Here is a 16,023-nt window from a genome sequence, read left to right on the forward strand (position 1 = left end):
GTATCTGCTTTAGTTTCTCTGCGTTAAGGGCAACAAATGCTAGCTAGTTTTTTAGGTGTCTTACCTATCCTCACCCCTCCCTTGTGTGCTCTCGCTTTTATCATGTGCTCATAGTCCAATCCCCTTGTTGTGTTTGCCCTTGATCTAATGTCCACATATGAGGGAGAACATACGATTTTTGGTCTTTTGGGCCAGGCTAACCTCACTCAGAATGATGTTCTCCAATTCCATCCATTTACCAGCGAATGATAACATTTCGTTCTTCTTCATGGCTGCATAAAATTCCATTGTGTATAGATACCACATTTTCTTAATCCATTCGTCAGTGGTGGGCATCTTGGCTGTTTCCATAACTTGGCTATTGTGAATAGTGCAGCAATAAGCATGGATGTGCAGGTGCCTCTGGAGTAACAGTCTTTTGGGTATATCCCCAAGAGTGGTATTGCTGGATCAAATGGTAGATCGATGTCCAGCTTTTTAAGTAGCCTCCAAATTTTTTTCCAGAGTGGTTGTACTAGTCTACATTCCCACCAACAGTGTAAGAGGGTTCCTTTTTCCCCGCATCCTCGCCAACACCTGTTGTTGGTGGTGTTGCTGATGATGGCTATTCTAACAGGGGTGAGATGGAATCTTAGTGTGGTTAATAAAACTGATTTTTGTCCTCAATGCTTATGATCCTAGATGCCAGCCTGTTACTGTGCTCCAGGCCACTATCACTCGAGTCAGCCTCAGTACCGCCCTATCCCTTCTGTCCATTACAGTTCACATCTAAACCAAGCACTGCCACAGCCTGCTCAGCAGACAGGTGAGTCATATTTTTGATGTTGTGAATTCTTAGCTGTGAACATTGTTTGTTTTGTTTTTCTTCCTTTATTTCAGTGTTTATAAGATAATGCCATACTCAGCCTATCAAGGATCTCATATACATATATATACACACACATAAACACACACACATAAAGTATGCAAGCCAGTGAGATTCAAAGAGTGGATAAATCTTCCAGTTGTCCAAAAATCCCCACACTGTCAGATCTGTGTGCTACAAGGATAGGAGCCACAATAGGAAGGTGCTACCAGGCCAGAAATATGGTGAGCAGCTGCCCAGGGGTGATGGAAGCCCTGTTTGCAACCTGATAATCCAGCTGTGGTAACAGCAGAGAGGCAATACATGATGTCTTCTAAATGGTTAACCAGAAGCCAAGACCAAAACCACCTAAATATAATTGAGAACTCTAGCTAGCCAATGATACTTTAATGTTTTAGACTCAGTAGGGATGCCTTTAAAGGAACATTTTTCCTATGCATATTTTATGTGTTTTGTTTCTAATTTGTTTAGTCTATAGTACAAGAAGCCCAACATAATTGAATACTAGGCACACAAAATATATTAAAACTCAACATTCTTTTCCCTTTGCTTCTTTTCAAATTTTCTTCAAGCATTCAGTGAAAACAGCTGTGATCTAATTTTTAAAAACTAACTTAGTAGTCTTAATGAACTCACTTTTCTGTATGCTTCCACTTAGATGTCTGCTTCTGAACCAAATGTTTAATAAGGTATTTATCTAGACTTTGGTAACTTTAGAAGTTGAATTTTGTTTCTGGTTTCTTTTGAGGTTTTAAAACTGCCCATTACTATAGGAAGTGCTCAGACTGTATGAGTATAACTCATGGAGGCACTATCACCTTCATCTACACCTTGGCAGTTTGCTGTTCTTGATACTGTATGTTAACTCTACAGGGTTACCTCCACTTCAGGGTAGACACCTCTGGGCTAGACCATCTGTTTAGGAGTGCTCTTGCTTCTTGCTGGTGGAGTGTTCAGTCTTCATTGTGATTCATCAGCTTCCTTTACTAGATAAAAATCCTACTTAGCAGAATTTAGCATAACCCAGCAGGGGAATTTTCTTGTCCTTAATCTGTACCACTGGGAGTAGTCTTGTACTTAACATCAAGGTTCTTCTCCTTTTTTGTATGTTACTAGCCCTGTATTATATGTGTAACAAATGTTCTTCCAAAATATGTTGAGTACAAACATTGACCATTTTTAGCCAAATTAGAATTTTTTCTTATTCTCACACAGGATTCTTTTAGTGTCAGTGAAGTTTAATAATATAACCCATGTCAAATAATATAAACTTATATACACTCTATAATTTCAAAAGATACCAAAAGTTGTTATTTATACATGGAAACATTGAACAAGGCACTGCTCTTTAGTGTTATGTACATTTTTTTTTTTTTAATAAAGATGGTATTTTATCTGGGTGTAGTAGCACATGTAACCCCAGCACTCAGGAAGCGGAAGTAAGGAAGCTGAAAGATCACAAGTTTAAGCCCATCCTGGGCAACATAGCAAGATACTGTCAAGAAAAAGAAAAATAAGCTGGCTTAAGTGGTAAACTGCCTGCCTAGCAGGCCTGAGGCACAGAATTCAGACCCTAGTACTTCCCCAAAATCATAATAACAATAATAATAATAATAAATGATTTCTTAAAAAGAAAAAAATGACTGGAGCTGTAGCTCAAGCAGTAGAGTGCCTGCTTTGCAAGCACAAAGCTCTGTGTTCAAACCCCAGTCTCACCAAGGGGGCAGGGGAGATTTTTCTGAGCTTTCTTGGGCCTCCAATGATCGACTTTGCATATTGTTTATGTCAGATTTTTTTTCTTCCAAAATTATAACAGATTATAGCTGATGTTATAATGAAAAAAGAAATTTACCTTCATGCTACTCATTTAAATACCTTTTGTATAACTAACTTAGTTCACTGTTGTACCTTGTTAATGAGGCAAGCAAAGATCGTCTGTTCTATACTTGTGTAAGCGTTTTAGTTTTGTTCTTTTCTATGGCAAAATCTATTCTTTTCCATTATTAAACTGCCTATAAAATAAAAATTTTAATCACAGGTTGGGTCTGATGTGCCAATACAAATGCATTTCTGTAAAACAAATAGTACCACTTAATAGAACCTAAAAATGCCCATACTGGGGCCACAATATCTGTGTGACAGACAGCATGTGTTTATTGTCAGTGATATTTTTGTTTGTGGGTTTGTTGTGATGCTAGTTATGATTGGTCAAAGGGAAGGAAGCAGTAAGTGCAAGCCACAGAAAAGGGAATCATGTCTTTGAATAGTTTTTGACGTTGTGTTTGATTCTGAGTTGGTTATAACACTTGCCAGTTTGTCCTTTCAGTTATTTTCTGTAATATCCTCCTATGTTACAGCTTAAATTAGTTGTATCTCATTTAGTTTGAAAAATAAAGAGAAATCATCAAAGCCTTCTTATCTAAAAGTGACAGAAAATTGTTACGCTAATAAATATAATAGAAAAGTTCTCTTTAAAATTCAGCAATGTTAATACCAGCTGTTGTGTTAGCAATTACATAGAATTTGAACTCTTTTTTCAAAAGTTACATAATTTAAGAGCCAGGCACCAGTAGTTCTAGCTACCTGGTAGGCTGAGATCAGGAGGACCAAGGTTTGAAACCAGTTCAGGCAAATAATTTTCCAGACCCTATCTTCAAAATAGCCAGAACAAAATGGTCTGGAGGTGTGGCTCAAGCAGTAGAGCGCCTACTTTGCACGTATAAAGCCCTGAGTTCAAACTCCAGGCTCACCAAAAAAACAGTTGTAAATTAAAGATTTTTTTATAGCTAGCTAATGTTTGTTTGGTTGTTTTTTTTATGTTTTATCTTGCAGAAAAGTGTATTTATTTATTTGTGTCCTAATAGAAAAGCATAGTACACTAGGAAAGAAGGCACATTTCTGTTTCTGATTTTTTTTATCTGTTTACAGCTCTATGGTAGTTTCAGTCCTAGTAATTTACATTTTCATATGCAAATAAAGTTTGTGTTTCTTTTTTTGGATTATTTTTTCTTTATATTATCCTACATTCCACCAACCCAATCGGATTAAAATGAGAAATTCTTTACATCTCTTACATTTTGGGTTTTTACCAACACTTGTATACCCTACAAAATATCAGGAAGCATATTATTTCCTTTTATTACATAAATGGGTGAAAACTACTTATTTGACAAAATAAAACATTAATCAGTTTGGGGCAAATTTTCTTAACTGTGGCACAAATAATATTTAAATGTTTATATGTGTATTTAAAGAAATTTTGCCCTAAATGAACAAATCCAACAGATTTGTATTCTTTTTAGACCAGGTAGGAGATGAGCAATAGAAATACAAGATTTTATGTTACTTTTTGCCTTCTGAGGGTGGGGAAAAGTTTAGAAAATTTCTCAAGGATAAAATCCTTTGGTCTATCTATGTGTGTATCAATGGACCACAGTTGTATTAAACTTAATAATAAACTTCTATCTATTATGGGTATCTAATTGAAATAATATTACTGCTGGAAACTGAATACTCTGGTCTTCTCTAGTCTTCTGTCATAAATGTGAAATTGCCATGGCCACTTAAAATAAGATTGAGTCAGCCTCTGTTGACAGAAACAAAAGAAATTCTTGCTATATAAAGCTTTCCGGACAATGCGTTATAAATGTAAAAGAATAAACTATGAGTCACAATCCTGATGGCCCTTAGTCATGTTTAACTGGTGTTAGTCATATCACTTAAAGCCTGTGACTTTCAGTTTACTTACTTACAAAGTAAGGAAATTTTACTGTATTGTATATTGAAGCTCTCTATGGACTCTAAAATTCCATCATTCTGTGTGTCTCTTGTGAGTCATTTCTGGTTCAGAAAGGTGAATATTAGAGAATTAGTTTGCAGTAGCTTGGCACCTTACTGTCAGTAACTGGAATCATGAGAGCAACTATTTTGAAAGCTCCATTACTTGCCAGTTCAGTAATAAAGATTTATTATCTCAATCCCTTATCATAAAATGTACAGCTTAAGTACACTACATATGAGGAGTTTCTGTACTATAAAGCAATTGTTCCCACAGGTAGTAATTGTAGTGAAGATTTTAGGTTTATGAAGCCCTGGCTTTTTGATATAGCTGCTTTCCTTCTTACAAGTGTTGAAAAGTTTGCAGCTTCACCTACATGTTTAATATTTTGCAATAATTGGCCTTGTTCCTGAGCTGTTGGATTCGGGGCCGTAGCACTGTCTGAGAGGTTTACATTTCTCACAGTGAACCGGTCTCTTTTTCAGCTGCTTCCTGGCTTCTTTTTATTCAGGTTTCCACTGCTTTTTTTTTTTTTTAATGCTGTATTAAGGTGTTAATGTTTGTTTATATTTTCCATTCATTGTAATTGCTTTTTAATTATGCATCTTACTCAGAAATAAGGATTTGAATTTAAATAACAGCCTTGGCTTAATAAAATTTACCTTCTAAAAATGAATGAAAGCTATTGCTTTAATTTCTTTTCTAAAGCAGATTTGGATAGCAGTTTGGTTTGAGCTTATCTAGTAAAAAGTTTAATGTCTTAAGCATGCCAGACTCATTAGCAGAAATCAAGCACAACTTCTTAAGGACGTTATTACTTATTAAAGCATGGCATCAAGTAGATCTAAGACACCTACATGCATTTGAAACAACTTGAGTGCCTACCAAGGATATAATTCATTTTTTTCCAGACTGTTTTATTACACACATGTGAGAAGCAAAATATTTCTGTGAAACTAAATATAATTTTAGTTTTCCAACCAGTTGATATATGCAAAGAATATCAATGAATCATGTCTTCGGTCATAGCTTTTCAAGTAACTCAGAACCATATAATTCCAAATTGATTATGGTTTGTTATATAGTAAGCATGGTAGGATCCTGATGAACCACACTGTTGAAGGAACATTTTGGGAGTAACAGTCTGTAAGGTGTGCAAACGTGGGCAGCATTGAGTATGTAAATTTGAAAGTAATTCAGGTACAAAAGGTAAACAGGAAAGAAACCATAGTATTAGACTAGAGGTGTGGCTCAAGCAGTAGAGCACCTGCTTTGTAAGCACAAAGCTCTGAGTTCAAACTCCAGTCCCACCAAAAACAAAACAACATAAAGAAAGAAAGAAAGAAAGAAAGTTAAGGAGCCACAGGATTGGGTGAGCAGAGAAGGGAGCAGATTAATAAAAGATCGAGTTACGTCAAGTAGAGACTGTAAGAACAAAGTCAGTTATTTATTTATTGACAACTTTTTACCCAAGTAATGGGAATTTTGTATTTAAATTACTAGGTAGTGGCCCTAGCTATCCTTATTTTTCCATTGATTCCGTGAGCATTTCTTAGTATTGTATGGCCGCACAAATTCAAACATTGTATAATACCTACAAAACCACCTATTTCCCTTTTCACTTCTCCATTAATCTGCCGCCACTGAAATCTGGAGCCAAATATATCTGGTAAGTACCCACAGATTTCCTTGAGATATATAGACTCTTCAATAGCATAGTCATTTAAATAGCTAAGAGCTATCAGTACTCTGTGTGACTATTTTTATTAGAATTGTTTTTTCTTTGTACATATGTTTATTTCAGTATCAAGAGTATGAGAACAGATGATGTCAGGGGAGAAAAGATAGTGAGGGTATGATGGCAACATGTCTCCTTCCAAATACTCCTAAGGAGTTAGCCTTCGTTGAACTTGCTTGAGCACTTAAATAGTGCCACACACAAAAACCTAACCAGGATTATAAGCTTAAAAGTTTGATGATTTTCAAACAATTCTTCTAAAATGCTGTATAGATGCCTCGTTAAAAATTTATATTTAACGAAATGACTTGTCTTAAAAAAAAAAAACCTTCAAAGGGCTTCTTTTATACAAGTTCAGTCTTGAAAAATTTTAATAATCCCGTTTTTATTATCTTTCTAATGTCTAATTCGTGTTATTAAAGATACTTTACTTTAACACAAATGCTAGTTCAGATCACCTGTATAAAATTAAACTAGTCTGTGTAATACTTTCCTGCTGAGCACTGTTTCCTTCTTGTTCTCTGTTGAAGTGAAAGAGAGTTAAAAATAGAATATTCTTTGGAACCCTCCAGGGAAGTGCCTGAACCATCAATTTATATTGTCACGGTTCTCTCAGCTTGCAAAATTGATTGTGCTTTCCTCTGAAAGTGCTGGAAGAAGGGGGATAATATTGAAACAGTGCTGTCCTTTAACAAAAAAGAATGGTAATGTTAAAAAGCATCTATGTTGAGATCTGGATGCTAATTCTGTTTGGAATCATTTTACTACTGGCATTGCTAGCTTTCCTAAGTAGATGCTTTCATACAAAATCAGCACTAATTTCTATAAAACATACCCTGTTTTCCTCTATCAGGTTAAAACTAGATATGTCACAGGGAGAATTTTAATTCTGATATACTGAGATATGCTTTTTTATTGTACTTTTTAATGAAGAAAGAATAATTTACATTGTATCTAAGTTTATTATATATAGAGGGTCAGAATACTGGAATACTCTTCTTACAGCACTTTTTAAACCTAACGGTACTTTTCATTCTCTAGGAATCTATTTCTCCTTCCTAATCCTCAACCTTCTCCCTCTTTTCCAGATCATTGGATTTTTTTTTCCTCATACTTGACAGTCTTCAGACTATACTTTTGAAATTATTAGAACTATGTACCCCGTCTTTCTTTTGTCTGAATAATTAGATAAGGGTCCTGAACCACAGGGCCACTTTTCTGATAGGTGCACTCCATTACAGTCTGTTCTTTGTAGTCTGAAATTTCTTCATTCAAACAAAGGTTCAGAGGAATTTCAGAGCAAGTTGAATAGTTCTTTTAAGATATAAATTTTATTAAGCAAATATATACAAAGTGAGGCATGCCTATAATTAAATGATCATAAATTGTACTAAATTACTTATGATTTTTTTCATACACAAGTAACAGATTCTCATTTGTGAATGAAACAGAATGATATTCTGGCAGAGGTGTGTCATTTGTTTTTAATGCTTTCCAACTGAATATTTCCTAGTTTTGCTTATGATTATAGTAACATTAACTAACATAGATCTCACAGTCTGAATTTGAGAGAGTCTGATAATCTTTTAATAACCTTTAAAGTGAGTAATCCAAAATTACATACTTGTTAACCGGTTATTGGGTTGTTGTTTATTAAAATTATTGGAATGAGTAGTCAGACATCATGACCTCTGAAAAAACAACACAGATACATATCCTAGTGCCATTAAAATTTCTCTACTGGCTAGATGCAGTGGCTCAAGCCTGTAATCTTGGCTGCTCTGAAGGCAGAGATCAGGAGGGTCAACTTTCAAGGCCGGCTCAGACAAAAAGTTTGAGAATCCCTAGCTCAACCAACGGCTGGGCACTGTGGTACGCACCATAAATAGGAGGATTGCCGTCTAGTCCTAGGCATACAGTGAGACCCTATCTGAAAAATAACCAACACAAAGAGGGCTGGTGGTATGACTCAAGTGGTAGAGTGCCTGCCTAGCAAGTGCAAGGTCCTGAGTTCAACCACCAGTACCACAAATAAAAATTCTCTCCTGGGGGCCAGACTGCAGAGCATAAAATGTTACATAATACTTTCAGTTTTGACAATCTCAGAAAGGTTCATCAGCTTCTGATGGCTCCCTATCACTATGATTCAAACCTGATTGGTTTTCCTGCCTCAAAAATATAAATGAATGGAAAGCTACTCAGTGGATGGGAAAAAGGCATGGCTTCAGAGAACTTTAAGAATTCACCTGTGAAACAGAACAGCTCCCCTTGCATACAAGATACACAGATTAAAGCTGGCATTGCCCAATTGGGTAAAGTCTGACTTCTTGGCAAAGCAAGACTGACTTTGTAGAGAAGACAATTTGAGCAAAAGTAGCCCCTGAGGCAAACCAGAAAAACTAAAACCCAGAGAGAAAACAGAAAGGTTCATCAGACCCTAAGATAAATCATTTCTTTGAGCCTCTCTTTTTCCCTTTCCCAATTCTTTTACACATGTGAAATGTCATAAAACAAGGAAGTATAACTGTGAAATACATAGATCACAAACCATGCATTTTGGGGTAGTGGGCAAAACAATTAAAGGAGAGTCCCTTCCTCCCACAGAGAGCACATTATGGACTGACTGTTTAAAGTTTTACACCTGCCTTTTTTTTTTTTTTTAAAGACTTTAAGTTCATAGACTTCCATCTAGGCTAACTACTTCACCCTTTACCCTGACTCCTGTTTTGGATAATGATGTTTGTACCCATGAATAATCTTTAATTCAAATGAATAGTTTCCTTTTTGTTCAACTTTATTTACAGTAGTTCTCTGTTTTCCTGCAATTAAGTCTGTCTGGGAACTTAGGTATGTTATACTACAGTAAAAATCTTTATTAACCAGAATTTTCAGAAAATTGAAGAAGGCCAGGTCCTGCTTATTTGAACAGGTCCTGCTTATTTGAACAGGTCCTGCTTATTTGAGTATTGCTATAATACTCTGTACTTCAGCATTTATCCCTGGGAAAATAAATCTTAGATCAGACTGCTGTGTGCAAATCCCAGCTATACACTTACCAACTGGTGACCTTGGACAAGGTATGAAGTTCTCGTGCCTTTATTTTGTCATCTGGAAAATGTGGATAATTGTGTTTATTTCATGAGATTGTGAGTATTAAATTAATGAACATATTTAAAGTACTCAAAACAGTGCCTGAAACCTAGTAAATGTCATGAGTATTAGCTATTACTATTACCTTGTGGTGCCACTGAAGCAATGATAATTATATAGTATTCTAAATGAAATGACATAGGAATTTGGGGCCTTCTTCCATACAAGATGCAGGAAACAAGCATAACTTATCCTAAAATAGTCTTTTTGGCTTCTCCACTCATGCCTTCACTCTTAAAATGCAGTAGAGATCAACTGAAGTTTTTTTCTCATTATTTTGTTGATAAACTTGAGATCTTAATATGTTTTAAGAAAGTTTATTTAGCCAGGCACTGGTGGCTCACTACTGTAATCCTAGCTACTCAGGAGGCAGAGATCAGGAGGATCACAGTTCAAAGTCAGCCCTGGCAAATAGTTTGTAAGACCCTTTCTCGAAAAAACCCATCACAAAAAAAGGGCTGGTAGAGTGGGTCAAGGTATAGGCCCTGAATTCAAACCCCAGTACTGTTAAAAAAAAAAAAAAGAAAAGAAAAGAAAAATTTTATTTGAACACTTCTTTCCATAGCTTTGACAAATCTCTTGATCAGACAGACACAGTTACATGGAAAAAAGATTTGAAACAGTATGTCATATGATCCCATTTGTGTAAGTAACATGAGTATATATTTTACTCATTTGTGTAAGTAACATGAGTATATATTTTACTGTTTACTACATTCAAATGGTGGTTAGAACTGATTGTTTCATAAATGAATTTTTTGTTAGTGACTCTTTTTTCATATTTTCCAAATTTCCTATCGTAAATGTTTTTTATCAAATAAGGTTTTTGTGAAGGTGTTTTTAAATGTCCACATTTTTTTTCAGAAATGTTCAAATAATACTCTCAAACTTTATCTGTTTGATATATATGAAAAGTGTTATGGTCTGCCTTACCAAATAAGTACTTTGCAGTAAATTTGTGCTTCTACCACTATGCAGTTTTCTAGGAGAGGTTTCATTAAATGTATTTAATAAACTAATGTTATCTTAAACTTTTGCATTCGGAAACCATTCACTAAACATGGTCAGTGAGAAATCCCTTTTTATCTTTTTTTTTAACAAAGAAACAATGATTTGTTTGTACACACTTAAAAGGGAGGGACAGCAGGAAGCTAAGAAAGTAGCCATTCTTAGTCAACCTGTCAGCACATAGTAAGCTTCTGAGTTTGTGTAGAAACATATATTATTTTGGTTTTATTCTCTCAATATGTTTTTTCCCCTATATTTTAAGTATAAATATTGAATGTTCATGTTTTGGTTGAGCTGAGTGATAACTAATGTGAGTTGTTTTCTTAGAAAAGAGCAGTGGTCAGCATTAAAATTTCCTTTACTTTTGAAATGCATATCATTTCCATTTTTTAAAAAAGTTTGAACCCATCAGGGAAGAATTAGGAAGAAACAGTGATATGAACTAATGGACAAAATTATGAAGGGATTGACAAGAGAGCTTTTTAGAAAGGTTTTTTTCTTCAAATTGCCTGGCTTTCTCATTTTTAAGAGCTCTACTGTTAATCAAGGACACATTCCCAGGGTGTGTATGCCCCTTCTGAAGTACTGATGGCTTTTCCACCTTCACAGACTTTAAAATTTACAACTTCCTGCTAGTTTTCATCACCCTACTTGAAAAAGTTTTGATTCCCCACCAGTATTATTTTCTACCTTTATCTTCTGCTTTTCACACTACGTGACATATTCAGCCACTCCTGGCTACTTTCTATTCCTCAAGCAAATTAATTTTTTTTCTTACTTTTTCTAGACCTTTACTTTTTGCTGGAGTGTTCTTTTTCTTTTATTTTTTTTTAATCTATTTATTTTGCAGCACTGGAGTTTGCACTCAGTGCCTTGTCTTAAGTCAAATTGTAAATGTTACTGCCTCCATATCAGTCAGGAATAATTTCTCCCTCTTTCACATGACTGTTAATACTTCTAATCTCATGTGGTTTCATGACTAAGAATTCTCATTTCAAAAATAGGGACCATGGCATACTCACCTTTATATTACCCAGCTGGCAAATACAGTGTCCCTTTTACCACCCTCTGTAACAAGTACATTCATGTACTTGTTTTAGATTTCATGTTGCCACATTGTAAAATGTAGAAAGTATTGGTGTGGTTATGTGTGTACATATATTACAATTAGTTATTGTGGATATTAATGGAAATTTATTGATACAAACTCTATAATACAGTATCCAAGTGACCCAACATTAAACCACTATGGCATGGCATCTGTAACAAATTATTGAAAAACTTATGTGCCAGACTTTATTTTTATAAGAGAATTTTAGGCATGACACTTCTAAGATAATTCCCCAAAGATTGTTTGTTTGTTTGATTGATTGATTGGTCAGTTGATTGATGGTGGTGCTGGGGTTTGAACTGAGCCACTCTGCCAGCCCGGATAAATTTAGATAAGCTACCCAAAAAAAAGAAAAATCAGAACCACTTTTGCACCTAAATGGGCCTTTTTTTTTTCCAAGAGGTTTTTTTTTTAAAGACAATCTATAACCTTAAACATTTTTGTTGTTGTTACAAACTAGAAGAGTAATATTCAGACTGAGAATTTAGCTCAGTGGTAGAGTGCATGCTTAGGATATGCAAGGTACTAGGTTTGATTGATCCGCAATACTACAGAAAAAAGTAATATGCAAAACTTTAAAAGTCCTTTAGGGGAGTGTGACTAAGTCTGATTATATTGTCCTGAATTCTGTCAGGTACCCAGTTTGTTCTGTTTTTGTTTATTAATAGACTGTGATTCATCCAGTCCCATTGTTAAAGGTTATTTTCCTAGTCTGCACTGAGCTGATCCCAGATTCTAATGCTGTGAAAATTGAGAGGTGGCGTTTCCAAAACAGGCTTTCCTCATCACATACCATTTACATTCCTATCCTTATTTTTGTAGGCATGGAAATGTGTCAGTGTGTGTGTTTTGATGATATTTGTAATTTGATGTAGGAATTTAAGTATGTGTCATTTGATGAAGTCGAAAATAGGGTTGAATGTTAATTGTTAGACTAAAAAGTGACTGCTATCTTCCTTTACCTGCCTCCAAGTTTAAGAGATACAGAAAGTACCTAAGGTTGAAGGGTTTAGCAGACAGTATATTATCAGTTACTTTCTATTACTTTCTTACAAATAAGGAGCTTAGAATAAAGTTGCAATGATAAGAAATCATTTGAAACATAGCCACATGGTACTCTTTCCATAGAAATAGCATTATTTTACAAAATCCCTTCACTATTACAGAGTTTACTATACTGAATTTGTACTTTGTTGTTAATATATTGCTTAGTTACCAGGTAAACTTTGCATTTTTATCTTTAGTAGAGGTGGATGCTAGATTTTAGATACCTATTTATTCCTTCAGCCAAGTCAATAAGGCTTTTGTCCAACTACTATGATAGTGTTGCCCATAATCAATACCTGAGGTATGTTTACAGTTTCTGTCACTGTAGAGATTATTGAGAATGGGAATGAAAACTGATTTAAGTTAGCAAAATATATTTACGATGTTAGCAGGGAAATAATTTCATTGGCCCTTACCTGTTGAAATTTATATAAGCAATGTTAGATTTCAGTTCATCTTATAAACATTTTTTAGTACCCTGAAGCTAAATGACAAGCTATTTTTATGTTTAAAAAAAAAAGAAGAAAAGAGTTTGTGATGGTGTTTAGACATTTATGAGTCATAAATTCTTTGGAGTACATAAAAGAATCATCTCAGGATCAGGAAACAAAATAAAATTGATACATACTACTTAAAGCTTACCCTTGGAGTTTCTTATCTAAATGAGTAATAAGTTCACTTCATAAAAATAATTATATTCTTAACTTACTACTTGAATTACTAATAGTACCTTCAGCTTTAAGACTGAATCAAGCAGGGCACTGGTGGTTCATGCCTATAATCCTAGCTACTCAGGAGGATCATGGTTCAAAGCCAGCCTGGGCAAATAGTTTGCAAGACCCTATCTCAGTAAAAACCTTCACAAAAAAGCATGGTGGAGTGGCTCAAGGTGTAGGATCTGAGTTCAAATACCAGTACCACAAAAAAAAAAAAAAAAAAAGAAAACTCAATCAAGTTATTCTTTAATATCTTTAAATGATTTGCTTCTCTATCAAGTGAAATTAATAATACAATAAGAAAATAATAATTAAAAAATTACCAAACAACTCCATGTGCCTTTTGTCTTTGACACATTCCTAATATAAAGATTCATATCTTAGTATGATTTGTTTTTTCAACTTAAAGCCATTCTAAAAACTGTCTCCTCTCCCGCAATCCCCACTCTTTGGTTCCCAGCATGGCTGGCTTCATGGACATGCAACCTCTGCAGGTATACAGGGCCCTGTGCTTGCCTTAATGTTCTGCTCTTAAACAACTTGAAATTCTTTTTCTTCTTTTTCTTTTTCCGGAGTGCTGCGAATTGATCCCAGGGCCTTGAACATACTAAGCAAGTGTTCTACAACTCAACTGCATTGCCAACCAAGTTAAAATTCTTAATAATTTTTTTAACAATGGATACTGTATATTTTCCTTTTCTGTTGGGCCCCTAGAGATTAGTTGTCTTTAACCATTGTAATACAAACTAAATAATAATTGTTCTTTGTTAACAGAATCTGTGACCCTGTAAGTTTCCTCAATTACAGAAGAAATCTTTGTACGCAGATTGTATTCTAATGTATTTTAAGGGGCATAGGAATATAAGCAACTTTACCTACATAATAAACTTTTTTTTTTTTTTCATTTTTCTTTTATTATTCATATGTGCATACAAGGCTTGGTTCATTTCTCCCCCCTGCCCCCACCCCCTCCCTTACCACCCACTCCACCCCCTCCCGCTCCCCCCCCCCTCAATACCCAGCAGAAACTATTTTGCCCTTATCTCTAATTTTGTTGTAGAGAGAGTATAAGCAATAATAGGAAGGAACAAGGGGTTTTGCTGGTTGAGATAAGGATAGCTATACAGGGCATTGACTCACATTGATTTCATGTGCGTGGGTGTTACCTTCTAGGTTAATTCTTTTTGATCTAACCTTTTCTCTAGTTCCTGGTCCCCTTTTCCTATTGGCCTCAGTTGCTTTAAGGTATCTGCTTTAGTTTCTCTGCGTTAAGGGCAACAAATGCTAGCTAGTTTTTTAGGTGTCTTACCTATCCTCATCCCTCCCTTGTGTGCTCTCGCTTTTATCATGTGCTCATAGTCCAATCCCCTTGTTGTGTTTGCCCTTGATCTAATGTCCACATATGAGGGAGAACATACGATTTTTGGTCTTTTGGGCCAGGCTAACCTCACTCAGAATGATGTTCTCCAATTCCATCCATTTACCAGCGAATGATAACATTTCGTTCTTCATGGCTGCATAAAATTCCATTGTGTATAGATACCACATTTTCTTAATCCATTCGTCAGTGGTGGGCATCTTGGCTGTTTCCATAACTTGGCTATTGTGAATAGTGCCGCAATAAACATGGATGTGCAGGTGCCTCTGGAGTAACAGTCTTTTGGGTATATCCCCAAGAGTGGTATTGCTGGATCAAATGGTAGATCGATGTCCAGCTTTTTAAGTAGCCTCCAAATTTTTTTCCAGAGTGGTTGTACTAGTGTACATTCCCACCAACAGTGTAAGAGGGTTCCTTTTTCCCCCCGTATCCTCGCCAACACCTGTTGTTGGTGGTGTTGCTGATGATGGCTATTCTAACAGGGATGAGGTGGAATCTTAGCGTGGTTTTAATTTGCATTTCCTTTCACAATAAACTTTTTAAATGTTACAGTAGTTTTTGAGATCTTCCACTTAAATTATGTCATTTTAGAACATAGGAGAATTTGATTTAAAATACAGAAATATTCTGTTAGATGAAATAAACTCAAAGCAGGATTTAACTCATTTTTCCATTACAGGTTATCAAGTTATGCCCAACCAGCAGCAAAACTACCAAGGAATCGTTGGAGTTCAGCAACCCCAGAGTCAGAGCCTAGTTGGAGGCCAACCCAACAACCTTGGAAATCAAATTCAAGGAGTGGTCATCCCCTATCCTACAGTGCCATCGTATCAGGTATGTTATCTCATACCTGCTTTAGGCAGAGATGATTTCATATAAATTAAATATATAGTTACAGCCTCAAGTGGTGGCTCAAGTGGCATTGGCAGGAGGATCATGGGTTCAAGACAAGCCTGGTTTACACAGCAAATTCCAGTCCTAATTAGGCTAAATAACAATATTGTAGAGTTACAATACATCTTCTCTATTCATTTATTTGTTTTGGTTTTTGGAGACTGGGTCTCACTATGAGGCCTAGCTAGTCTGAAACTTGCTATGTAGCCCAGGCTGACCTCAAAGTCTTGATCCTCCTACCTCTGCCTCCTGAGTGCTGAGGTTATAGCCATATACTACCCTGCGCAGCTACTCTGTTCTTTTACTTACTTTCTTTTGTTTCATTGTTTTGTTGTTGA

The 16,023-nt window shown here is 35.5% G+C and overlaps 1 protein-coding gene across 8 annotated transcripts in view; it reads left to right on the plus strand.

Moving 5' to 3' along the window:
• R3hdm1 (R3H domain containing 1) overlaps nucleotides 1–16,023 on the plus strand; it is a 110,624-nt gene that overhangs the window by 49,370 nt on the left and 45,231 nt on the right. For all 8 annotated transcript variants that reach the window (XM_074070630.1, XM_074070632.1, XM_074070633.1 and 5 more), the window contains 2 exons: nucleotides 682–805; nucleotides 15,471–15,625. In XM_074070630.1, coding sequence (XP_073926731.1) covers nucleotides 682–805; nucleotides 15,471–15,625 — 279 coding nt within the window. The remainder of the gene's footprint in view (nucleotides 1–681; nucleotides 806–15,470; nucleotides 15,626–16,023) is intronic.

Source organism: Castor canadensis, chromosome 4 (genome assembly GCF_047511655.1).
Source record: "Castor canadensis chromosome 4, mCasCan1.hap1v2, whole genome shotgun sequence".
Lineage (NCBI taxonomy): Eukaryota > Metazoa > Chordata > Mammalia > Rodentia > Castoridae > Castor > Castor canadensis.